The sequence below is a fragment of the Coenobita brevimanus genome, chromosome 94 (assembly GCF_032717465.1).
Source record: "Coenobita brevimanus isolate Jiangsu-jjx chromosome 94, ASM3271746v2, whole genome shotgun sequence".
Taxonomy (NCBI): Eukaryota; Metazoa; Arthropoda; class Malacostraca; order Decapoda; family Coenobitidae; genus Coenobita; species Coenobita brevimanus.
In genome coordinates, this window is record NC_137047.1 from 23,795,652 (window position 1) to 23,823,319 (window position 27,668).

General features: G+C 41.3%; 1 protein-coding gene across 1 annotated transcript in view; it reads left to right on the forward strand.

The window, feature by feature from the left end:
• Positions 1–13,882, forward strand: part of LOC145412859 (glucose dehydrogenase [FAD, quinone]-like) — a 47,635-nt gene extending 33,753 nt beyond the window's left edge. Inside the window, exons 13-14 of the mRNA XM_080282659.1 lie at positions 7,645–7,796; positions 13,747–13,882. Of these exons, the coding sequence (XP_080138785.1) occupies positions 7,645–7,796; positions 13,747–13,882 (288 nt within the window). The remainder of the gene's footprint in view (positions 1–7,644; positions 7,797–13,746) is intronic.
• Positions 13,883–27,668: the final 13,786 nt, after the last annotated feature.

Consider the following 27,668-nt stretch of genomic DNA (forward strand, 5'->3'; position numbering starts at 1 on the left):
TATATATATATATATATATATATATATATATATATATAAGTGGTAGGTGGGGGCGTTCACCATCCACTCACTCGATGTTGAGCTGCTCTCGGGTGACTGCCCTTTCCTCTCTTTCTTGCTTCCTTCCTTCCTTCCATTCTCTTCTTTCTTTCCTTCATTATTTCCTCTTCCTTCTACCTACAGGTGACTCTACATTGAGTGACAGGCCAAAAGGTTTCCTGTACACCAGGAAACCATTTACTACGCAGGGTGGTAACCATACAACCAAATTATGGCGCCTGGTGGTTTAGTGGGTAATAAAAGCGCTCCAGTCGGATTGAGCCAGTGCAGGTTTATATCCAAGGGATGGTTGGGGTTTATTGCTCACATAATGCCACTCAGGGATGAGTGAGGCACTCTCATCTTAAATATCAGAACCAATTTGGCTAGCCCCGGGCTCATATGCCCCTTGTTGGGCAAAACAGGAATGTATATACGGGAAAACAGGAATATATATATATATATATATATATATATATATATATATATATATATATATATATATTATAGATAGATAGATAGATAGATACGGACTGTATATGTACTGCGTATGGTGACTCCTCGCTCATTTATCCTTGCAATTATTTTTCGTTTAACTTTCTGGCCTACAAAGTAATCTTACAGGCCTGAATTAAAAATGTGAGAGTTTCTCGAGATACCAGCCCCAGGTAGATGTACAGTATTGTAATTATCATGCCCCCGATCAAACAACAGACACCTGATGCCGTGTCAACGACCGCCTGTTAGAACCAGAACACTTAAAGAAAACAGAAGAAAATAAAAGAGAAACAAGAAAGGAAAATACTTTGGGTGTAAGTAGGGCAGTGTCTTTTCTCCACTGTCCCTTGGGCAAAAGGTTACTCGGTCGCTTCATATTATCGCTGATCTCTCGTGGGTAGCAAGTGATGACAGCCAATGAACCTACTTTAATATGTTGCTTCAGTGAGTCGTTATTAATCTTAACCTCAGTTTTTAGAATATTTATTGCACGACTAATCGACTGTTCTCATACTGGCAAATTACCCGTCTTGAAGGCAAGAGACGAAAACTGGTTACAATGTGTGTGTGTGTGTATGTGTGTGTGTGTGTGTGTGTGTGTGTGTGTGTGTGTGTGTGTGTGTGTGTGTGTGTGTGTGTGTGTGTGTGTGTGTGTGTGTGTGTGTGTGTGTGTGTGTGTGTGTGTGTGTGTGTGAGAGAGAGAGAGAGAGAGAGAGAGAGAGAGAGAGAGAGAGAATGGAGTGTGCGTGTTTGCGTGTGTTCGTGTGTGTGTTTGCGTACATATGCGCGAGTGTGTGTGCGTGTGGGAGAGGCAGGTAGGGACGCGAAGATAATGGGGTCAGAGGAGGTGCGGCCGGGAAAGCCAGAGGACCACCGGCCAAATTTAGAAATAATGAAGTCGGGCACTGGAAAGTTTGCCCATCCTTTTCTCTCTCACTCATACAACCACAAAACAATTCCTAACTAGAGTGAAAAATAAGAAAATAGAGTGAAAAATACAATAAAAAATGATTCGTGATGATAATATACGGAGACTTGCTTATCTTGAATACTGGGTGAGATATATATATATATATATATATATATATATTTTTTCTTGATCAACTTCTCCTTCATGTCAGATATTTCTGACTTTGAGTGAGTGACGTTTGCTTAAGCTTTCTAGACAAGCACGTAACGTCTGACAGCTGTGCGAGAGCAGAGTATCTCACACACACACACAGACACACACACACACACACACACAGAAGAAATCAAGCACGTCGTACTCAAAAGTATGTCATTGTGACGAACGGAACGGATGTAGCTATTTTTTTATTTTTTTATTTTTTATTTTTTAGGGGCCGATCAAGGGCTCAGACTCAACAACCTGTTCCCTGGGGAACATCAGTCCTCCTGCTCATCACACAGTTTCATATGTCACCACTTCGTAGGTAATACCCACCGTCTCATTCAGACATACAAGCAGTGTTACGGGTTTAGCGTTTTTTTTTTTTTATGACGTCAGTGAATTAAGTGGAAGAGCAGTAGAGTCTGCTTAAACGTAGTTTAAGTAATTACACTGTTTCCTGCCCCAGGGTGGCGGGACCATATTTGGCCTGGTCCTCCCAAAGGGAGGAAAATCTAAAACAACATCCTGCCCCATTCAGGGATCGAACTTCCGTCCTTTCAGACAACAGACCGCTTCTCTAACCACATTCTTGCCTTGCTGCTGTTCAGTGTGTCTGCTGGGCTGAGGAGGAAGAGAAAGGTTATAGCAGAGCTTAACGACGTGGCAACGGATAACTGCGGGGAGAACAGGAAGTACTTTATTTTTAGTAGTGGTGGTAGTGGAGTTGGTGGTGGTAGTAGCAGTAGTCGTAGTAGTAGTAGCAGTTGTAGAAGTAGTAGTAGTAGTAGTAGTAGTAGTAGTAGTAGTAGTAGTAGTAGTAGCAATGGTGGAAGTGGAACTGATTGTGATAATAGCGGTAGTGGTTGTAGTAGCAGTCGTGGAAGTAGTAATGATGGCAGAGTAATAGTAGTAGTAGTAGTTATCACCTCCGCCAACGACGTTGGAGGAGGGTATGTATTCACCTATGTTTGTCTGTCTGTCTGTCCAGACGATATCTCCAAAAATTCTCCATGAATGTCAATGCACTCTGGTGGAGGGGTGGGCCATGGGCCAAGAAAGAATTGATTATATTTTGGGGCGGATCCGGATCAGGATCCTTTGTATAATATCTCTAAAGGTTCTCAATTGCAAAAAAATTTTGTGGAAGTATGGACCATGGGTCAAAGAACAATTGATTTAATTTGGGGGCGGATCCGGATCCTATATATTCGACACAATATCTCCACGGATCCGGATCCGGATCCTTTTTAATGGCAATGGCACAGGAGAAGGTATGCGCTCGCTAAGTGCTTTCTAGTTGTTGTTGTTGTTGTCTGCTGTTGTTGTAAGGTATTTTTCATTACAGACTACTAATCCCTCTAGTAAAGCTGCAGTCGTAGTCGTAAAAAAGAAAAAAAAAAGGAGTTAATTTCAGAGGACAACTTTATATATGAAAACCTGTTGTGAATATCCCTACCAAATTTTCTGCTAAGACTCGATGGACACTTTCTAACTGATGCTACCCACTTAGACAACCGTTAGGGTCCAGTGCCACTACGACGCACATACATGGCATACTTTTCTAGTAGTATATTCTCTCTCTCTCTTTCTCTCTCTCTCTCTCTCTCTCTTTCTTCACCACAAATACTAGAGAGGATGCTCACACAACAAAGTGATGCCGGGTCTGAATACTGACCTTGATCCGTGACTCTGACCTATAATTACTCTGTACCTAAATTCAGTCAGCTCTTCCTAGGTACACAAAAATCTATGCGTCAGTTTTGATCCCATCTAGAGCTGGCATTATTGAAATAGCAATATATTTTTTATATATATATATATATATATATATATATATATATATATATATATATATATATATATATATATATGCACACACACACACACACACACACACACACACACACACACACACACACACACACACACACACACACAGTGAAACCGAGTCAGTCATAACAGCTACGCCTTCGGCGTGGATAATAAATCATTTCTGAAAATGGTCTAGCACCTCCGATCTAAGGAAGCAAAGCTTTTCCTTCTCCAAGCTCTAAGTTCATACCGGCAAAAGACCTCGAGCAATTTTTACAGTGTAAAGATTTAGGTCCTTGTTCCACTGAGGTAGGAATCAGATTATTTTGACGCAAATTATACACTGTGTTGGTTGCGATAAAAACTGGATCAAACACCAGGTTCACTGGGTCAAGTTCTGAACATAACATTACCGTTGGTACCTGCATTATGCCTGACACAGACAAAGCCTTTCTGTCCGGTGACTTATTTTTTCACATTTTATTCTTGCTATCATCAAACAAATTTATTCGACAGGTCAGATTTCTAATGCTCAAGAGACTAAGGAAAGCTACATCACACTCACCCAGTTCTAAATCCTTCCGGTGGTAGCGCTTCACGCCGATGACGTCTTGCTACTCGTATCATATTCTTGATACTTTCAGTGGCATTAATTCAGCTTAAGAGAAACTTTTCACCAAACTGAAGGAGAGACTTTTCATCACACTGGAGAGAGTAAATATATCCAGCATGAATCCCACTGGTACGGAGGCCTTTCCCAAGTTAAGGAAACTCGTCTGGAATACGAATAAACTGCAAAAGACTTCATGGACAAATATCAAGCTTTGACTCTCCCGCTGAGAATGTTTACGTGTAGCGGCAGTTAAGAAATATTTACATGTTTGTTCTCACCAATATTTCAGTTTTCTCCGGCATAGACGATACAACTGCAACAAGAAAGATGTTCAAAATCATAAGGCGTTTCTTGCATTTCCTCCCGCGGAGTTTCTCTTTCACTCGTCATTTTTCGTACAATTTCCATGCAGAATTCTGTTCTCTTCATACATCAAAGTTTTTCCTAGCATGTTCCGCAGGTGGGGACTGGTGGTGATGGTTATGGTGGGCAGATAGGGTATGGTAGTCTTCATGCTGGAATCCTTGGTTTTGTCTTTGCATCTGCCTGATTTTACACAGACCACTTTGCTCTTCTATATAAATAAAACTATAAAGACGTCCGCCCGTTTATACCGCGTCCTCCTATCTTGTGCACCCAGGGGACGGCTCAGTCCACTGGTGTGGGTGTGACGCACGTTTTTGCCGTCCCATGAAATTAATGATCATCTATCTATGCAATCGATGAAAGTAGAAACTAAACGCAACAAAGGACGGAAACGGTTACGGGAAGCAGAAACTGATGCAGGCTATAGACACTAGTCTTACTGACTGACCCGTCCTCGCAATACATGAGATTTCGCCTGCAATGGGGCGTAATATCCAGACAACCCTGTACATTTCCTATTTTCAATCATGGCTACCGAGGTTGGGATTGGCACCAGAAATGTTGAAGCACAGAGGCTGGATATGTCTGTCACTCTCCGATTCTCTAAACACTTCGTTGTGCTGTCTTGGGTGCTTTCTAATGCGTTGAGCTGGGAATGGTGGGACTAGGGCAGGGTCCGGGAAGAGGTAAGCGATTTTTCCGATGCCAGGTGCTTCAAATTAATCATTTTTATGCCCGTCTGTACTTCTCTGTTGGCATCCGTGATACACCAAGGACAGACTAATATTCCATAGGAGGATTCATGGTTAAATATTGGTCAGCTACTTTTTTTGAGACGAAGAACAGGGAAAAGCATCACACTCCAAAGATCAGCCGCCTTCACCTACGACTTCGCCAACGTAAGAAACAACTTGAGCAAGAACAAAAGTAAAAATCTTCCAAAAATCATCGTGGACAGTTCCTACATCTTTCATCACCGACAATCTTCATCTCTCTCCACATTAACCTCTTCAACTCTTATTCTACCACCACATTCCCACTCCCTTCGAGGTCATGTTCCAGCGGGAAGCTCACCTGCACAACACTGGTGTGGAGGGAGAGATATGAGGACAAGAATCCCTGGTTTGAAACTGGCAAGAATGCAGCTGAGATTTCTCCTCCACCCATCTTTTCTTGCTGTACTTTTAAATGTAAGATTTCTACCCTGCTTATTCTTCTCGGTTTCTCTGACACGGTTCGGCGGGAGAGCCTGGAGGTGGAGAGATGATTGGGGGAGGGAAGAGAATGTTTTAACCACATGAAATCCAATGACTTTTTTTTCTTTTTTTTTAGTTCAGTTCATTGATTTTCTTTCTTGCTGTCTGGACTCTACCTCTCCCTATCGCTCGGCGGGAAAAGTTGTCTAGATAATGATGATGATGAAAAGAGCTCTGGATGATGATGATGATGATGAAAAGAGCTCTGGATGATGATGATGATGATGAAAAGAGCTCTGGATGATGATGATGATGAAAAGACCTCTGGATGATGATGATGATGATATTCTTTCTACCTCGGGACGATTTCTTCATCTTAGGAAAAATCTCTTGTACAGAACTAGGTAATGCAGACTGTATCTAATCGCAGATCGAAAACTCTCCTAATCTTAATAAACTCATCTGAGGTACAAAGAATGAACTAAAGACTGAAGGGGTAGGCCACTTAAAAACGATGAGGCATTTTTGTACTTCATTCCTATTACTGTCAGACCATTTCATTCACTACTGGAGACTTGCCTGGTGGTGTGTGATGTGGGGGGGTTAATTAAGGCGGTATCTAACCCCTCCAGTTTGAGAAGTCTATCCGAAAGCTGAATAAAATCGTCAGGAGACAGAAATAATATAATGTAAGTGATATCTGATTGGAAGGATTTTTTTTCTAATATTATAATAAAACAAATATCACAGCCATATCCAGTCCCATCATGGACTTGTATTTCAGTCAAGTTTCTCTGTCTGTCTGTCTCTCTCTCTCTCTCTCTCTCTCTCTCTCTCTCTCTCTCTCTCTCTCTCTCTCTCTCTCTCTCTCTCTCTCTCTCTCATGATAGGGTGATTAGTTAGAAAGTGAAGAGGTTTTGGTCAGGAAGGAACACTGAGGTCAGATAAACTTTGTACAGACTAGGTTACACAATATTCTTAGCGTCGGGAGTAGGTAAAATTTTGTTGCCTTATTGCCTACGTCAAAGAGGCTACGTGTTTGGCTCAGTTTTTTTTTTCTGTCCGCCTTTCAGCAACTTTATGGATAATTACTGGATGGAACTGCAACAAACTGGGCATCATGACTGAGGCCATCAGGGAAGTAAATGATTAAATCCAATGTAAATAGGGTCAAGGTCATGAATAAATGTGAATAACTATTGGATGGAATTACATCAAAACTGGAATTAATGATCCCGGACCAAAAGAAGAATAGGTCATCAAAATTTTGGCCGAAAAAAGTCAAAGAAGAAAATCATAATAAAATTAAAATCCCAAGTTAAGGATATATCATGAATGAAATCAGATAAAGACACACGCGGAAGACATCTCATTTCGCTCGATAATCGTGACGTACAGTACCAGTACAGGTATGACAAAGCACTTCTGTGCAAAGCTCAAGGTCAAAAGTCACCCACATTGTCCCGGAATTCTAAAACCTTGGGCAATGTATGTGATTTTTGAATACCCTTGCTGCGAATGAGTTTGATGGTGGGAGAAGGTCTGGCAGACCAAGACTGTTAAGAGATATGCCAAATAAATACTGTATGTGAAAAAATAAGGTTTGGAAGTAGATGAGGCTAGGACACTGACAAGGTATCGAGTTGGCTGGATAAATTACGCACGGATGGGCACCTGACATGGGTGTGGGACCCACTATATAACGTAACAGTCGACGGACTGATCAGATCTGGCAGGTTTATACGATAAGCATCATCTGTAAAAGAAAATTACCCATCAGAATATATGCAGACACGGTAGAATTAGAATTCCGGGGTCCTGAATGATGTGTGGGTGACTGTGTGATCCGTTTGACTGGACATGCTGGGAACAATTCTCCCTTGTGTCTTTCTGTTGTTTTGTTTTCTGCCTACCTATCCTCGTTTCTAGGTGGGGGAAAAGGTAAGAATGACGACGACGACGATGATGATGATAATAATGATTTTTCTCCCCATCTTGTCCCCCAACAGCCGCTACCTGAGTGTGAGCGTGAGGGTGTGGGCAGTGACAGGTACTGGGCGTGCTACGTCAGACACATGGCCACCACCTACCTTCATTATGTCGGCACCTGTAAGATGGCGCCAGACACAGACCTGTACGGTGTTGTCAACCACAGGCTCAGGTGAGACAGTTTGTGGATTAAGAGTTCGTGAAATAATTTAGTAACTGTTTATCTTTCTGTCCCTACATTAAAAAACACGTCATCAGAGTGAAATGGTAAAATGTGGACTGAGAAGGACTGGAACAGAGTGGACTAATGCATTTATTTTATGTGGCAGAACCTACAGAAGTTAAGCTGTATGTTGTGTGATAATAGTAACTGCAGCCCCTGGTCCACCTGAACGTGAACAGTCTGAAAAACTGTCCTTCTTCCGCAGTCCATCACCCTATTTTCAGGGGATAGGGAGGTAGTCGAGGGACGTTTGTACAATAGGGCAGCTCCACCGCCCAGGCATATCGGTGCCACCAAATGAAGGCGTCCCTCTCCAGGCGTCGGTCTACTGTACAGGGGTGATATGAACAGGAAAAAATGGATGGAACTGATGATCGTGTTTCTACTCGTAAATGGCTTTGGAAATTTCGTAACGCCTCTTCCTCAGCGATTTATACTGTACATTTCACTTTAATAATCCTCTTACTGGCGCCTACTGTGTCGATATTGAACAGGTACGCACTGCATACGTGAGACGGGAAGATGTAATATGGGAAATAAATCGCAAAGGAAAAAGGAATTGCTGTGTCTTCTCCGCAAGCGAGAATACGGCCATGGAAATGATACGGAAACATGTTAGCGTCAGTCTGAAGGCATACAGGGCACGGAAAACTGAGGACATTAACCCAGTCAGTCAGAGAACGTCTTTTATTTTTTATCCTGGCCACCTCCAGACGATTCTATTCAACTTTGGGAGGAATCTCTGGTAGTGAAGTGGTAAATGTTGGCTGTATCTAAGTCCCCAAATTCCAAAATCATCCTTAAGCTAAATATACTGTCTGGTAGTAACAAGAATAAAGCACAACACATCGTCGAACTGAGGGACTCAGGTACTATTCTCAATGAATTTGCGATTAAAATAAGGCGTGGAAATAAAAGATGCCAGCAAGTTTAGCTAGATCAGCTTCGGAAACTGGTTTTTACCTCTCACTGTTTCTCAGATGCATTATTTTATTTTTTATTTTCAGGTTTTTCAAGTAACATTTTGTGCTTGTGAAAAAAACTCGAGCTTTATGTCAGCCTGACAAGTTTTTGAGCGACAAGAGGATAGCATAACACAGATTATTTGTTTGTAGTCTTGTTATGCTCTAGCATCTTGAAGCTTGTGTAAGCGATGGCAAATATCACAGTGATGTTAAATATGTGTTTCCATACAAAGATGTAATGGTTGAATTTCACTCCTCTTGGTCTCCTTGGATATGTGTATAACTTATCCTGATATAATGGACTAGAAACATTCTGAAGGTGGGATTAGGAGTAATTCTAAAGTAATGGGTATGGGTACAGTACACGTAAAGTGGAGGGCATGCCAAGAGGCGCTTAGCTGCTGTGTTCATTTCCATTGCTTAAGTCATTGCATCATCCAGACTACCACAGCTATCTCCCCAAGGTGTTACCTTAGGAATGGGCATTCCATTTATCTACCAGCCCACAAAGGATGGATCAACATCTGAGCTGAGTGGCGCCAGCTTCCCGCACCAATTAATGATTATCAGGTAGCAACCGCGACGATGGCTGGTGTTGTCATAAAAACCTATGTTATTACACTTGAGTTTCCTCCTGGAAACCTGCTCTTCCCTCATTTACAATGGACATAACACGCAACTAATACTTGTATTAGCCTATAATATTACTGACAGAGCATTCCAAATATTTTTCAAATTTTCAAGAGACTCGCTAAAAAACCATAATGAAATATTATCCACTTGATACTTTTACCCCTTCCCGTCCCCTCCCACTCACCCTGCTGTTTCCTGTCAGAACTTCCACACTCACTTTATTCAATCCTTGTTGGTGGACGCCACGTGCAGCCGCGGTTGGTGCATTGGTGTATTTTATTCAGGCTAACATCAGACTTTTTTTTCCCCCAGCTGAAAACATTTCTAGTAACCAAATGCCTTAAAATGTCTTGTGCATCGGACGATTTTGTTCCGCTGACATCAACTCTAGCAGTCAAAGATATTAACATATTTTTTTTTTTTTTTTTGGTATTTTACGATTTTGTTCAGCTGAAATCAATTTTAGCGATGAAATGTTTGAACAAATATAATGAACACTACAGTAGATGGTTTTGTTCATCTGAGATCAATTATGGGAATCTAAGCCTCCAACGGCTATTTTCAGAACCAGACGATTTTGTTCAGCTGAGATCAAGGCTAGCAATTATAGGCTTAAGAAACTACCTTGATCGCCAGACTATTTTGTGTCGCTGAGATCACCTCTATCAATCAAAAGTTTTAACAACTGTCTTGAACATCAGACGATTTTCTTCAGCTTAGATAAATTCTAGCATTAAAAGCTTTCAACAATTATCTCAAGCACAAGACGATTTTGTTCAATTGAGATCCCGTCTATCGATCAAAGGCTTTATTAACTATCTTAACGATCAGACGATTTTGTTCAACACAGACTAATTTTATCAATCAAAGGCTTCATAAACAATCCTGAGTAACTCTTTTTCTGCTATTAGTACACGTACGAAATGTATTTAGGCTATCACCAGACGATTTTATTCATCTGGTAGAAATCCTAGAGGACAAAAGTTAACTCAAGTAGTTAAAACACAGACCATGCGTGACTGGAGACAACAGGCATAGGAATGACAAAATATACAGTCTGTTTAGGGCAGGGGTTCTTAACTTCTTTCCCTGTCCAAACCCTCAGTGGATTACCCATATGTCCCTATACCCTCTTCGCATGACGGTCGACATCATCACACCACTGGTCCCATCAGGTGCCGGTATGGCTTAAAAAGATGTCAAGAGCGTGATTTCAGTGTACATAAGGATGGCTTGGCACAGAGCGGGAAACAAGACCAGTTGGAGTTCATCCTATTTATCGATTTGTGAAAAACCGAAAATGACAGATATACAAGCACACTACAACTATTCTACAACATAACTGATTCATCTGCTTCAGTTTATAAAAGAGTAGCTTTAACTCTCGCTGTTGAAGGGCGTAAACAAATTTAAAACAAATGAAAAAGATTTTCTACTAAGAATAATAGCCGATAAAAAAACAGTATATCTATCTATCTATCTATCTATTCCTTACTCATTCAAAGAACGAGTCCCACACCCCCAAGGTGTGTGAATACCACTACTTAAGAACCCCTGGTTTAGTGGATTATTCACATTGTAAAAATGTGCTCTCTCTCTCTCTCTCTCTCTCTCTCTCTCTCTCTCAAGGACAATAACCAATTTTAAATCATCATCATTACAATCATCACGACTTCTTTTCCCACCCAGGACAGGGTGGAGAGGGAACAGAAGTCGTGATATTGGTGATGATGAATTAAAAACTGGCTATTGTCCTTGAGAGAGAGAAAGAGAGAGAGAGAGAGAGAGAGAGAGAGAGAGAGAGAGAGAGAGAGAGAGAGAGAGAGAGAGAGAGAGAGAGAGAGAGAGAGAGAGAGAGACTGCGTGGGGATAGATCTCTCTCTCCCGCCAGCACGAGAGCAGCTATCAGTAGTTTTTACACCTTTTAATGACCTGTAATTTTGTCAGTTTTTGCCTATGATGATAGAGGACGCAGGGTACAGAAAAAAAAAAAAAGTCTCATCTTTTTTCTTTTGCAATGTTGAATTCTCTCTCTCACTCTTCTCTCTCTCTCTCTCTCTCTCTCTCTCTCTCTCTCTCTCTCTCAAGGACAACTTACAATTTTTACATCATATTAACATCCATAAATGTCTGTTTTTGGCAGTGAGGATGTGGGACACTAAGTCCAAACAAGGAATCTCTCTCTCTCTCTCTCTCTCTCTCTCTCTCTCTCTCTCTCTCTCTCTCAAGGACAAGGACCACTTTTAACATTACCAAAACCTAAAATTGTCTGTTTTTGCCAATGATGATGTAGGTCATAAAAACAATGTGGGTGCAAACAAGAAACCAATCTCATTTCTTGTAACCCACTCTCTCTCTTTCTCTCTCTCTCTCTCAAGGTCATAAGTAATTACCTACACATCACAAACAAGAAATTCCTCCCTTTCTTTTTGCCCGTTTCGAAGGTGAGACATAAAGCTTGTTTTTATTCCATGCAGTTCGACGGTGTATTTTTTATTTTCCCCAGGCAACCTCTTGGCGATTTTATCCACCTTATCCCCGCTCACTCTACTTTTTATTTATTTTTTCTTGATTGGCTGAGAGATTTTCGAAATGGGTAGGTTCATTTTAGCTATTGTTTGCACTTTCACGTATAATATGAATTAAATCGTCTGGGAATAACAGTGATGGAATAAATATACGTCATTATGATCAAAATTATATTAATGTGACAACAAATGTAAAGCAGAAAAATTCACAATGATATACGAATTTTTTACCATATTCAATAGTTTTAGATTTTTCATATTGTGTGTTTTTGCTTTACAAAAACGACATCTGTTTGGAGGATTTCTTTATATCCTTCTGTCACGTGGGGTCCCTTAACACGATCGTTATCATCATTATAATAATAAAAATCATCATCATCATGACCTTATTTCTGTCTAAAGACCGTGTTAGGTAGAATCCAGAGACAAAGAAAATAAGAATGTTGACGACTTAAATAGGCAAGACAATCACCCACACATCATTCAAGACCCCGGAATCCTGACTTCATTTCACAGGCCTAGCCATTGGTATCTTTTTTAGTTGTGCCTGACAGCTGTTTGTTTCCCTGATATTAATACAATCATTTGGCGTTAGATGGAATATAATACAGTTCTCTCCGTTCTACGTTAAACTGCTAACCAAGACAATTTTTTTTTTTTTTTTACGTATCCCCAAGGCACACCATTGCATGATTCTTTTCTTTGTCAGAGTTTGGCCAGCAGAGTTTGGGCGTTCTCACCCACAGGCTGAAAACATGGGCTCTTGCGCAAAACACACACACACACACACACACACACACACACACACACACACACACACACACACACACACACACACACACACACACACAAAAGGAGGGTGGGGATGAATAATCAGGGTGCAATATTTCCACTCTGATGTGTGCAAATTGATGCATTGGTGCTTGGTAATAGGGAACAAAGTATTTCCGGACTGGGTCAGTAGTTCGAGAATGAAAGTGATGTAAATAAAAGAGAAGTTATGGCTCTTGAGAAATATGACTTAGTGAGTTGCGCTGCTGAACACGGAAAGGTTGAACTATTTGAATATTCTAAGCATTTTTGTCGAAAGAAATGACAAAGTGTTATAGGGAAGTAGAACTGCTGGAGAAGAGAGTGGCATGTGCTTTTCAGTCCTTGATATGCAGCAGAAAACAGAGTACAGTGCCTGCAAGAGGACAGAATCAGAGTATGTTTGAACTCGCATATGTTTGTGTTCCAGCCTATTTCCCAGTGGCCAGTGGTAGAATAAGACAACAGCACGGATCACCATTCTCTCTGTCGCACTTCTTCGTGACTAGCAACATATTTCAGTGCTAATCTTTTGTTATAGGCAAACACTCAAAATGGAGATGGAATTTTACGCCTTGCAAAGTGAACTGACTATAATGTGGCAAGAGTTTTTACGTAAGTGAAAGCAATAAAAATCGGGTTGTTAAGGAGTATGTGTGGGTTGCATAGGTCTGAGAGGAAAAGGTAAGTCCGTGGATATTCACCAGCGATAGTGTAGAAGAAGAAGAAAAAAAAAAAAGGCACTGATTAAAGGGTAGATGTGTGTGTGTGTGTGTGTGTGTGTGTGTGTGTGTGTGTGTGTGTAGCCTACAGTTCGTTTGTCAGCTGTATTGACAGGTTCCTCTCTGCAAGTTGCGCGCTGTGGCCGGGTTGCTGGTGGTGGACGCCGATGCGAACAACTGAATAAATCGAATATGTGTGCTGTTTTATGTATTAATGACTCCAGCCTTTTTCTGCCATCAGGGTGCGTGGCGTGGGTGGTGTGCGTGTAGTGGACGCGTCTGTGATGCCGGTGGTGACGGCCGGCAACACCAACGCACCGGCCATCATGATCGGGGAGAAGGGTGCCCACATGATTAAGGAGGAGTGGAGGTCATAGCGCCACACTCCCCACACACCACCCCAACCATCACCAGTCATCTATGTCACCATCACCGGTCATTTGCATCTTATACAGGCATTGATACTGTATAAATGCCAGTCGTTGCGCAAGCTTATTTCTTTAATCGTATACCTGTTAATGATTAAAACCAGCAAATGACTGCAGAGCGTTTATTTACTCCTCTCCAAGATCAAACTGTATGATTTCATTCCTGCCAAAGTCGGTGCCATTAGATACTTATTATTTTCTTATGCCACAGCTCCTCATAATCATTTATTCAAGGGTGTTTAAGAAATATCAAAGTAAGTGTTTACTATGTCATCAATACTTATCTCATGTAATACAGATATATGCAGAGAACAGCCAGATCTCAAGTTACACGTGCATTTTAAAATAAACTTTAAATTTCGATAACACAACTAATATCAACTTGCGTTATTCTTTATGAATGTTTCCCCTGAGAGTGAGGTCATCGCTCATACATAACAAAGAAAACAGCTAAATTTTGTACGGCTTGCTAATAGACTGGAAGAAAGGAGACCCACAAGAAGAATGAGATGATGAGGAAATGTTTTGTGGGTGGAGGATAATGACAAAGATAGGAAAACATGACTGACAGAGGAGCCATTGCAAATGCTTCCACGGTGTTGCTGATATCTGCCACGTTACTGAGTTTCAATGCAGATGGATAGAAGGGAAGGAATTGGACCCACGTAATACCAGCAAGTCACACAACATTACGAGAGGTGAAAGTGGATGACTGGAAACTCGCCTTTTTATACTGGTGCTGTGATACTATGACCCAACTGCCCAGTATCTGTGTTGCAAGTAGCTCTTATTTTCCATGGCACAAGAGGAAGGGGCAGGGAGTTTGTATAAGTGAGTTTCCCATCCACTTTATGTCCTCCGTGACATTAAAGAGCAGTGAGGACTTCTCCACCCCATGTGAAGGTAGAAAAATGGCTGGGATGATGAACTGCACGGCCGAAAAAACAGTGTCATCCATTTCAGTGTTGAGTTCCTGCCTGTAATAATTATGAATATGCTCGTTTTTATTATGCACAATAGATGGCTGTATATGGATAATTATCCATGAAGCTGACACCTTACTCATACATATTAATTATATACGAGTATATGTGCAGAATGTCAGATTCATTATTTTACTGACTCCATGATAAATTATCTGTGACCTGAAAATATTCAGTATACCTTTACAAACTGGGGGGTAAGGGAAAGGGAAACGACAGATCAAATGTAAGCTCTTTGAGGGAGCCCATATCTGTCTGTATATCTACCTATATATCTATCGATCGATCGATTAGGCACCACTGAACTCTAGCGCAGTTCTGGGTTATCCAACTCTCTTCAGCACCGTTTAGGTCATTTAATCGATCCCGTTACATCCAGATTTGCTTTTCAGCATGTTACCATTCTGTATCCCAACATCCTGTTTCAGTCATTTGTTCTACTGAGAGGATCTTTAGTTTCCTTGAAATGTCTCGAAAGTTCTTTAGTACAGTGTCGAATGAGCAGCTGTCTGCCAAAAGAGACACGGCAGTGGAAATCAATGATATCACTGTTATTTTTTGCTACGTGCTATTCCAAGAGAACCTAGATTCTCAAAATACTTTACAGAATCTTGTCATTAATATCTTATGTTCAAAGTTAATCCAAATCTATCATTTCCCATTAAAAAAAAAAAAATCAAAGAGTTCTCCAGGCTGCCTGTTATAATGTAAGCCTTTGTTGTATGTACAGATGCACGTTCAGATGTTGCCAGTTTTTAACCAATGTCGTTCATGCTTAGATCCACAAATAATATAAAATATTCCCTATAGCAGAATCCTGGCTACGTCCCTACACTACGTTCCTTGAGTCTGTGATCGATGTTTTGTGTTTCTCCACTAAACTGTATAACCTTATGATCATCTTCGGACCAAAGCTAACAGAATGGAATAAAAAAGTAGTCCTCTTGCTCTACACTGCATGAGGTAGTTTAGTTTCTGTGTGGTACGCTGTCGCCTTTTCACAACAGTTCATGTACAACTGTGGTTCATAATCCTTACACACATCCGGACTTCCGAATTGATGACGCGAGATTCCAACCCTTCCAACCCGCCTGATTATTAGTGGGTAATCGAGGAATATCTAATTAGAGTCTACCACAGATTAAAGACGATGCAAAGGGATTACTGACCGCAGCTGGTCATTTAGTTTGAAATAATTGGCTACCTCTTAATTTTGCATTCTTGTGCCTCTTATTCTGTATCAAAGTACAGTATTATTTGCTTTGACGAAACCTGTACAGCTCCGTCACCACTAACAGCCTCCTCCCCCCCCTCTCTCTCTCTCTCTCTCTCATCGTTAGCTACAGCTGCAGCCTCACCACCATGCCACTTTTCACAACTTCTTGATTTTCCATCGTCCACGGGATGAAGATATATCCATCCATCACCCAAGTATTTTTTGCCCCGTCAGGAGAGTAAGGACCCTGGGTTAGGTTAATCAGTCCAGATATTTATGTTGAAAGTGGCCAACTTCATGATCCTCTGAGTGTTATTACGCGGGCAATGGGCCTCAACAATCACTTGGAATAAGTATGGTTGGAGCTCCAAATCTCAATAGATCACCTGGCGTCATTTGATTATCTGGTTACAACCTAGCGTAGTAAATGGTTTCCTGGATTAAGATAATCCAATTGGCTTGCTACTCAGTGTCGAGTCACCCTAAGGTTGCACAACATCAAGTGGATGGTGAGCGTCCCAGCCTGCTACACGTACTAGCGGTAGGTGGGGGCGCTAGTAACGGAAGTATAACTAATCCAGTAAAGGACAGGTACATTATCAATAACGTATTTCTATTGCTGCGTTCGATCAGTTTCAAAATGAGCGCTACCTGTATAGCTCTCATGGGATTAGCAAGCCTGAATTCGAGGAGCATTTCTTAATATTTTCTTCAAAAGTCTTGTGGCCAGTCACTGTCTTGCTTACTCTGGAATTGTAATGATTGACTTAAAATATAACTCCGACTTTAACGCCAATAAAGCATACCCAGGTAGCGGTGATCAAGAAAATACTATATATATATATATATATATATATATATATATATATATATATATATATATATATATATATATATACGGGAACAACACCCAAACCTAACCGAACGAGACATGACACCGGAGCTGGTATTTTAAGCACTGATTTACATCAAATGCTAATAAGTATGATGTATCCCTGGGTGGCACTTTCCTGTACAAGAAGAGAATAATAACAATAATAATATGAACAACAACAGTACTATTACTACTACCACTATTTGTAATGCTTACTTGGCTACGACGCTTAAACTGAGAATTTATAAAATTATGTTATATGAATTAAAATATTAAGTATATGCTTTCAGAACACGGCTGACGTGTCTGGTAACTTCAGGTGCATGGGCATCTCGTCTGTTTAGTGAACGGTTACACTTATATCATACATTTGCGCTTCACGGAACTCTAATTACACCCAAACATTTCCTGCCTATAAAGTATCAACATGAAAATGATGCATGTTGTTTTACAAAACTAATAATGCTGAAAATGGGACAGCAGTACCTACTGTAACATAAAAGTACTTAAAAGAAATTGACTCTGCGTCATACTCATATTTTCCCATAAGCAGGGCTACCAGTATAAATTTGATCAAAGAGAATTATTGCATTAGTCAGTCGTGTCACACTGTATGACTGGAACTGTAAAGACACTTTGTGCCAACCGAAAATACACAAATATGAATACCTAACTGTATCTTTTAATACAGAACCGTATTTATGGGCATGGCCATAATCTGCTGTACGCAAATAACAGCGAACGCGACAGACTCGAAAATTCGCGGACGTCTTTCAGTGATCGTCCGAGATTTGTGAGAAAGTAGGTGGAAAGGGTACGAACATGACCGTTCAATACAAACGCCACAGGCATTTGCTGTATTGGGAACATGAAGTCACCTGTGATGGCGTCACAGAAGCATGAAAGTGGCAAGAAAACCTCCTTAAGGGACATCAATCTGGTTTCTCTGACACATACTTTTGCACAGTTATTGCACATGCACACTGACAAATAAACTTTACGCTCCTCCACCCACATTTCACCAATAAAGTCAAAATACCCACACAGACGGCTTCAATTTGCACCAAACTCAAAATGTCAGCTGCTAGACCCCCGGAGGTTACACCTGAAAAAGTTTCGTCCAAGACGTTTATCAGTGTTCAGTTTTCCTTCATATATATATATATATATATATATATATATATATATATATATATATTTTTTTCCAGTGACTTCACTTCTCTCAAAAACCACAACTTTACTCTTCCCTACATTCACATTTAGATTCCGTTTCTTACACACACTCCCAAACTCATTCACTAAATCTTCCAGTTCCTTTCGTTTTCACTTAACAACACAGTATTAAATGTAAACAACAGTACTGTACAGGGAGTTTCCAAACACTGCCATTTCTTATTAGGGTCGCTCCAACATCCATTGCCCTACCTGGTATCTCTTTTATAACCCCATCCATATACAGATTGAACAACCATGGAGACAAGACACATCCCTGTTTCAATCCAACATTCAGTTAGAAAAATTAACTCATTTCACTATCTACACGCACTGCACCCCTAACACCCTCATACATACTGTTCACGGCATTCAACAACTTCCCCTTTACTCTATATATCCTTAATACTTTCCACATTCCTTGTCTATCCACCCTGCCATATGCATCCTCCAAATCTATGAAGGTTGCATACAACTTCTTTCCATTCTCTAGAATGTTTTCCACTAAAGACCTACGAATGAATATCTGATCTACATAACCTCTTCCCTTCCTTAAACCTACATGTTATTTATAAATAAATAAATAAATAAATAAATATATATATATATATATATATATATATATATATATATATATATATAACGGGTATATGTATAAATACTCAACGCAATGCGTATAGGTAACTATCTTTATTAACAGGTTCAAGAGGACTCTTAATAGGCAGTATGGATTCTATTTTGCTTTTCTAGTCAACTGTTACGAGTTTGGGACGCCCTGTGCGAGGACAACGGGGAGAGTAAACACCATTGGCCAAGATGAGGATGAAAGTTGACAGCAAATGGGGTTTGTGCTCCCTGGGTTGACTGTAATGTTTCAGAGAGAGTTATTGACAGGAGAACATAGGTTCCCCTTTCGATCTAAGAAGATCAGAAAGTCGAAGGGCTACCCAGCCCTTTGGGTAGCACCAAATCCGTCAAAGTAGCTATGGAAGACACCGACGAAAGGCATATAATCATTGTGATTTAGTCTATTCTGATTTCTTCTTTTCTCCTTTTTTCATTGCAACCACACCAAGAAAGTGGCGTGTGTGTTCTGGTTTCCTGGAAAAAGAAAGAAAGAAAAAAAAAGGTCGCTGACGCAAGGCACTTTCGGCAAAGACTGGGTCAATAGTTATACATGACTATGTGGTGTGCAGGATTGTGTCATCGATGAGGTCCTCTCCACTAAAAATATTGCGTTCGTGTAGCATTGTTGACAAATTCTCCATATTAATTACAAAGTGGCAGTAGTGTGCTTAAAATTTAACCAAGACGGGATTATTCACTGGCGATCTCCCGCTGTGAAGTGCTTGCTGGAGCTTTCGGGTTTCTCTTTTTATGGTATGCCCTCGAGATATCCCCTCTTGTTCTTGAGGAAGTTGATCTGTTCACTAACATTCCACCATATATCGTTCCTGTGTTATGCTTTTAAGGACATTCCACACTGTACCGGTTTTATGTCTATCTCAATCGTCGGTCAGTGAAGGGAGTGGCAGCCATGGGAGGGTCAGATGTAGGTCACTTGCTGAAGGCTGTCTTTCGTTTGCTGTGTTCTCAGAAGGTTCAGCAAACGATCATATTATCGGTCTTTGGTCTTCATATTATACGGGCTCGCAGTAGGTTGCATTGTGCTGTTGTCACTGTCTGTAATGTCTGACGCTACCGCCACACCTCACGCCACACCGCAACCAGCGTGATGAGTTATAGTAGTGGGCCACCCCGGGCCACAACAACGATCAGCCATTAACCCTATCTCTGTATATTATTATGACCTTTGCTAGACGATATTATGCATGCCCATCATCATCATTATTAGGAAAAGTAATTTCATGTGATCATATGGGGTTGTAATATCAACAGCAAGGCTCTTTGGCATACCGAAGTGTGTGGTATGTAGGAGGACTACTGGGCCTTGGGAGCAGGCTGCGAAGCCTATGCCCAGAGTCAGACAATTAAAAAAAAAAAAAAAAAAAAAAAAAAAAAGTCAATTCAAAAGGGGGGGTGAGAGTATAATCAGCCATCACTCCCCAGACCTTGCTCTTTTTAGTAGCATTTTATGACATTATATATATATATATATATATATATATATATATATATATATATATATATATATATATATATATATATATATTTAACGCATGGAAGAAGGAATCAAAAGCAAGGACCCCACCAGATTATTCCCTCCATGAAAAAATAAAAACAAGATAACCAAGAGCCATTTTCAAGATCCGTTCATTCTGAGACGCCTGGACACACTGCATTTGAAAGACTGGAGACGTTGACCTGCTGCATACAAGAAGGGCTGGGAGTAACAGCTAACTCTTGCATTAGAGACTTGAATAGAAAAAGTATGAGAGTTTGCAGCTAGACGGGTGCTAAGCGCCCACCGTAATGAAGGGATGCAATCAGACAGGTCAGGGGAGCAGTGTCCACTGAAGTAGCGACAGAAAAGAGTTAAAGATGCAACAGTGTAGCGATGAGATAGAGGTTGAAGCGCAAAGCCTTTGATTCCACCTTGCTGAGAAGAGTTGTATGTGGGGAACCTCTCCACACATGAGGGTTGTACTCCACACAGGGGTGAATAAAATCTCTATATAAAGTCAACAGCTGCGCAGGCGTAAAGAAGGCATGGAGTCGGCCTTGCATCTAATCTCTAGGAAGCAGATTTTAGAAGAGTTCCTTTCCAATTATATATATATATATATATATATATATATATATATATATATATATATATATATATATATATCCCATTGGATCCCAGGGGTGCTGGGCGAGGCATTGCACTGGGAGGGTACTAAGAGTACCGCCGTCCGCCTACTGGCTCATAATCGCAAAGCTCATAGGTCCCTACCCGGGGTTCTCTACTTTATAAAGACTTGAAAAATCCCAGTTCTGTCGAGTACTCTGGACACTGGGCTCCAATGGGTAAAAAAAAAAAAAAAAAAATATATATATATATATATATATATATATATATATATATATATATATATATGTGTGTGTGTGTGTGTGTGTGTATATATATATATATATATAATGTGTGTGTGTGTGTGTGTGTGTGTGTGTGTGTGTGTGTGTGTACAATAAGACTTATGTTAACAATCAATTAATCTGAAAATGACTCATACATTTTTATCTTAATAGCAGCAATGTGCCGCACGAATTATTGGTGTGACAGCTTACCTGCCTCATGAATTAGCATCCATACGGTAAGAACATATTCTATTAATATATTTAATTGTCGTCATATATCATCTGCGTTCTACAAGCACCTATGAAATTTACGACATCAGTTTATTAATTACCAAACCATCTCGAGCGCGCACACGAGACGCGCCATAATAAACTTTAAACTTTTTTGTAAGTCTTGTGGAAAATATTATCCACCATCCCGGGTGAGTTTTAAAGGCCACTAAGAACTGTATGAGTTTTCCATATCACTGTGCAAACTTTTTTTTTTTTTTCATAATGCCAACCAAAGTACAAGTCAGCCAGTAATGTATATGACTGCTCCCCCTCCCCTTTTTCTATCTAACGCTGCTCGTAATTAGTCTTTCCTTTCTAAACATTATCTCTCCGATGACGCTGCTTTTGCTTTATTATCAACACGCCAGACGATTTTATTCAGTATCCGGAAGACTTCAAACTGCTGGGTAAGGTATAGTCCGTATTAAACCCGTCCTTGATACAGCCTTACCAAGTTGGATAATATCGCCTAGGGGAAGCAAGAATAAGATAAGAGATATATGAGCAAGTCCATTGGTTCTTTGAGTTAACGTCCTTGCTCTTCCCCAGCATAGCAACGTTAGCGTGGCGAGATCCAGAGGTAAAAATCAAGGTTATGCTTTACTGTATATAAACTGTGGGTGTGCGTCCCAGGCAAAGCAGAGACTGTGGTAGTTCCTGGGGATTCCTCATACCTTCAGCACCTGCATCCCCACACTTGCACACTTGCCTACCTTCCTCGTGTCTCACTCTGCCTCCACTCTGCCTCTCCTCCCAGTCCTCACAAGTCCTACCTAACTTTTCCTACTTTTCCCGCGCCTCACTCTGTCTACATTCAGTATACGCTCTGCCTCTCCTCCACACACGTCCTCTCTCATCCTGCCTTTCTTCTTCACACGTCCTTTCTCACCCTGCCTTTCCTATTCACACGTCCTGCCTATCCTCCTTACACGTCCTGACTAAACCTCCCTGACCTCCTCACACGTCCTGCATCAGCCTGCTTGTCCTATTCACACGTCTTGCCTCACCCTGCTTCCCCTCTTTACCTACATCTTAGTTATCGCTTACCCTGCTTGTCCTACTCATAGTTCCACCTCACCCTGCCTCGCCTCCTCATATATATTCCTTCCCTCTGCCCACCTTCACACGACCTGCCTCACCGTCTACCTCCAGGGATCACCACTGAGTTCTCTCCTTGCCTCACTCCTCCCTCTCTCCTTCCCTGGCCTGGAATATATATGCCACGCTCGAGCTAAGGTCAGTCAGTGTTACTTCAATTCTCGCTGTGCCTGTGTTGCATCCACGTGCTGTGCCTTACTCTCTCCCACGTGGGCTGTGATGTTTGCTCTCCCGTAGCAACCATTTACTTCCCTGTGCACTGTTACTCTTCCGTGGTGTGTGTTACTTCCTCGTGGTAATCACTGACTCCCCTTTGTTCTGTGTTACTCTCCAGGGGTGTGTGTTACTCCCTCGTGGTAAATAAATTGCTTCCAGTGGTCTGTGATACTACCCCGTGGTAAAGAGTTATTTCGTTGTGGTAATCAATTACTTCCCTGTGGTAACTAGTTACTCCCTGTCATAACCAGTTACTTCCTCTCGTAATTAGTTACTCTTGCGTAGTAATCAGTTACTCACCCGTGATACTTACCCGTGGCAGCCAGTTACTCCCGCGTGGTGGTAAGTCACTTCTCCCCGTGGTAATAAGTTACACCTCTCCGTGGTAATCAGTTATGCCCGTGGAAACCAGTTACTCACCAGTTCACTAACACATGGTAGAGTTACTCCCAATGGTTATTAGTTATTCATCTGTGGTAATTAGTTACTCTCCAAGTTATTCGCTCGTAGTAAGCAATTCTCTCCCGTTGTGATCAGTTACTCCCTCCATGGTAATAAGTTACTCCTTAACCCCATGTTAATCATTTAGCCCCTTGTGTCAGTCACTTCCCATAGTAATCAGTTATCTATTCCTCTGTAGTAGCCTAATCAGTTACTCCTTCCTTCCGTGGCAATCAGCTACTCCCACGAGGTAATCTGTTACTCCCTTCCCGTGGCAGTCAGTTACTCCCCGTGATATTCAGTTACTCCTCGTGGTAATCAGTTACTTCAGCCCCTCTTGGTAATTGGTTATTCCCCCGTGGTAATGATTAATTACTCATACCCGTGGTAATCAGATACTCCATAATGGTAATCAGTTACTCCTTGATCATGATAATCATCTACTCCTCCACCCCCCCCATGTGGTTATCAGTTACTCCCTCCATTCGTAGTAATCAGTTACCGCTCTCGCAGTCAGTTTTGTTCCTTAGTAGTAACAAGCTTGCCTTAAACCCTTCAGTCCAATGACGTATTTCTCCATTTTACCCTTACACCCTCCAGACGGTATTGCCAAGTTAGGTATGATACCCAGTAGGGATGAATCTACGAACGCTAGATCTAACTCCTCGAAAAGTGAATCAAATCGTCTGTAGGCAGTGAGAATGAAATGAAAGACGCGTTCCCGGGATGAAGGACTGAAACGTATTTGAATATCTGTTTGCTGCTTTTTTATTTTTTCTAAGGATGAAGTGGAATCGAAACCTCTTCTCCTTGGATTCGTGGCAGCAGAGAGGACATAAACTGCACTGATGATTTTACCCTTATTTTTTCCCTGTCTCTCCCCTACCAGCGGTGGTTAAATATGTGAGACTCGTTGGTAATCTCAGTAAAGAAGTGTACGTTGCAGAGACATTTATTACACGCTGGAAGAACTACGCAATGTCGTGATACAGAACAGTAATTTTGGCGCTCCTGGAGACTTCCTCGCTCTACTTCCGGCCTCCTCAGAGTACGTCCTCTATGTGAGTTACCGCAAGTTCAGTCACTCCACTTTATTTCCTGCATTGTCATCACCGCCATTCACCACAGTCTTCCTTATCTTCAACATGCTTACTAGTGCGTTTTCTTTCTTTCTTTCTCTCTTTTTTTCTTTTGTCTGACGAAGATTCCTAACCGTATTCAGCTTTATTTCTGTATCATCACCATCATTCACCAAAGTCTTGCTTATTTTCAACATGTTTACTATAGCGGGACTTTCCCTAACCTGGTGAAAATCCCTGATCCCTTTAGGCAGTTCATGGTCAACTTTACTAATTAAGGGGTCGATTTCACCAGTTACTAAAAAAAAATCATTTTTACTGTACAACAAAAGTTCACAGGATCTCATGCAACCACGATTTAGTGTTCAAGTTGTGTGAGTGGCCTAGATTTGTCAAGTAAAAGCAAGCCGACTATTGTACTCAAGAACTCATTCCTACCCTATGACTTAAGACTCATCGCTGGAGTGGCCCATTTCCGTCAAGTATTTACCTTTCAATACAAGTCCCGACACTGGGGATCGATGTCCCTGAAGACAAAGCAGAAGTGTACAGAACAGGAAAAGAAAGCATGAACAAGAAAATGCGGGACGAAGTAACTCCACTTGACACAGAGGGAAGCTGAAATAGGACACACGAGTTGATACCATCTGATCCTGGCAGTGTAACAGAAACGGGTCCACAGCTGACGGACATAAGGAATGAGGAAAGGAAAACGAACTCGCTATAGGGCAGTATTAATATAGAAAAAGATCCTCAAAAGTATAAGCAAACACCCTTCTATCTAATGGTCGTCTGTGAAGCACCTGTAACTCCTAGATGTCATCAACCTGTATCCCACATTACAAAGTACAGTTAGCAGCGGTGCAGAAGGCCAGGCATGTTGTATCACTGTTACGTGTTTCAGTAATATCAGTGAAAAAATTAAATCGGGGTCTGTGTACACCTTGACACTTTCGCTTTTAATTATACGTTCCTGTTTTCCCTTCACGAGCAGCACCACCTCTCTTTCATTGCCACCTACCCACCTCACCCTGCTGACCTTGTGTGTGTGTGTGTGTGTGTGTGTGTGTGTGTGTGTGTGTGTGTGTGTGTGTGTGTGTGTGTGTGTGTGTGTGTGTGTGTGTGTGTGTGTGTGCGCGCGCGCGCGTACGGCACGTGCGTGCGTGAGTGCGTGCATGTGTGTGTGTGTGTGTGTGTGTGTGTGTGTGTGTGTGTGTGTGTGTGTGTGCACGTGAGTGTGGTGCCGGCCCAGCTAGTTGGCCACGACCCGACGCCCAGGAGGATTTAGCTTGCCACTTTCTTCCTATTTTCTCCTTTGTGTTGCTTTTACGTATCACTGTATCTGAAAATCCTACTTCCTGCACCATCGCTATTGACCACTATCATGTCCAACGTTCCTAGGTTTCATTTAGTTACGCGAATACCGAAAAAACAAATGGGTAGGGAGATTATATTGCCAGTGGGAACATAATATCCAACAGCCCAAGGTGAGAATTACCCCACCACGGAACTCCCTTGACCGGCTGAACATTAGCCAATAGAACTGCACCCTTATGATGGGCAATTTGAAACATTTGAATCTGATGACGCATTTATTTTATCATTCTTGGTATTCCAGGCGATTTTATTCACCTTAGGAGAGACTGTTCGATCTGGAGGGGTTAGATGGAGACCTCATCAACCCCTTTACCATCCTGGGACTCTTCCTAAGCTGTGTAAATTCGTCTTGTAGCAGCAGGAATAAATACAACGCTCTCTGCCTAAAGGGGGTTACACGCATGTCCAGGACTGGTTTTAGGTTAGAGCCACATTAGGGAAACACACGACTATGCCAGATATACTGCCCTTGCTATGCCACTGAAATATGCTATGATTCTACTCTCTCTGTCCTTCACACTTGTATCCTTTCACATTAAGGTTCTCTCTCTCTCTCTCTCTCTCTCTCTCTCTCTCGCTCTCTCTAACTTCTGTTGTTGCTGCTCATCATTCTTGCGCCTTCTCTCATCCTTCCCTCACCTCCTCTCACACTTACTCTACACTCGCATCAAAAGTTCTGCCACCCCATTTGCATCTCGCTCCAGGGACTTTCCAGTGAATCCACAACAACTGATCCTGATGACATATATTAGGCCAAAGATCATTGTTATCAGTGTCGACTATTACGGATTCACCAAACTAATTCTCTAAGTCCGTGGAAAGAAATGGAAGAGAGGCGACAAGACTTTTGATGTCGACTGTACATCTATCCATCGTTCTTATCCTGTCACCTGTCTCATAAATGTCTTCCCTCTGCTACTCTCTCTTCTCCCACCCTCTCCCTCTCTCAACGGTAATTTTCCTTCTCACGCACCCCCTTTTCCACTCTCCCATAATTACTCTGCTGTTTCCTTTGATATGAGTTGCAACACACACACACACACACACACACACACACACACACACATATATATATATATATATATATATATATAGATGGATATATGAGTGTGTGTGTGTGTGTGTATAATTCATTCTCTCTCTCTCTCTCTCTCTCTCTCTCTCTCTCTCTCTCTCTCTCTCTCTCTCTCTCTCTCTCATGCATAAAATCAACCGTTTCTTCCACCTCTCCACTTTCACTTTTGAGCACCTTCCCTCGTCCTCTCCCCACCCAATCCCTTGCATCACCTGTTCCTGCCATCGCCCTCATCCCAGTGTCAGAGGTCTGTGATATTCGTGCCATTCCTGCCTACAGCGAAACACGGTGGAAGATGGTAGTTTGATGCACGATTTGCTTCTGGATCAGTGTATTGCATATCATCTTATAACACTGGGGACAAGTGCAGTTCTAGCGCTATAATATCTTCTATTAAACCACAGTGATAATAATATATTGTGTAGCAAGCCTATCTCATGGGAGTCATACTAATACCACACCTAACAAACATGTACCAGTGACATCTGACAAGTCATTACTGTTTGACATAAGTTCGTGACGTACAAAATTTTGTTCGTGAAGAATGAAGTCTATAAATTCGTAGATTTGAGTGAGGAGTGAATAGTAGTGTGAATCATTTTATTGTGTATCATGTTGACAGTTCCTATCCTATTTTCCATCTCCGATATTTGCATTCAAAACACCCCATGAACACAAGGGAAAAAAAGTATCGAGCAGGAGGGGTACGATGATCTCCGAAATGATCCATATAGCTTGTGCAGTACTTGGAAAATTAATTGATTATCATCTGAATATGCATCCAGTAACAATATCAGCCATAAATTGTCATAAGAAACCTATCTATGACATACTTATGTAAGCATGTTCGACAACAAGGGGGAAAAAAAATCA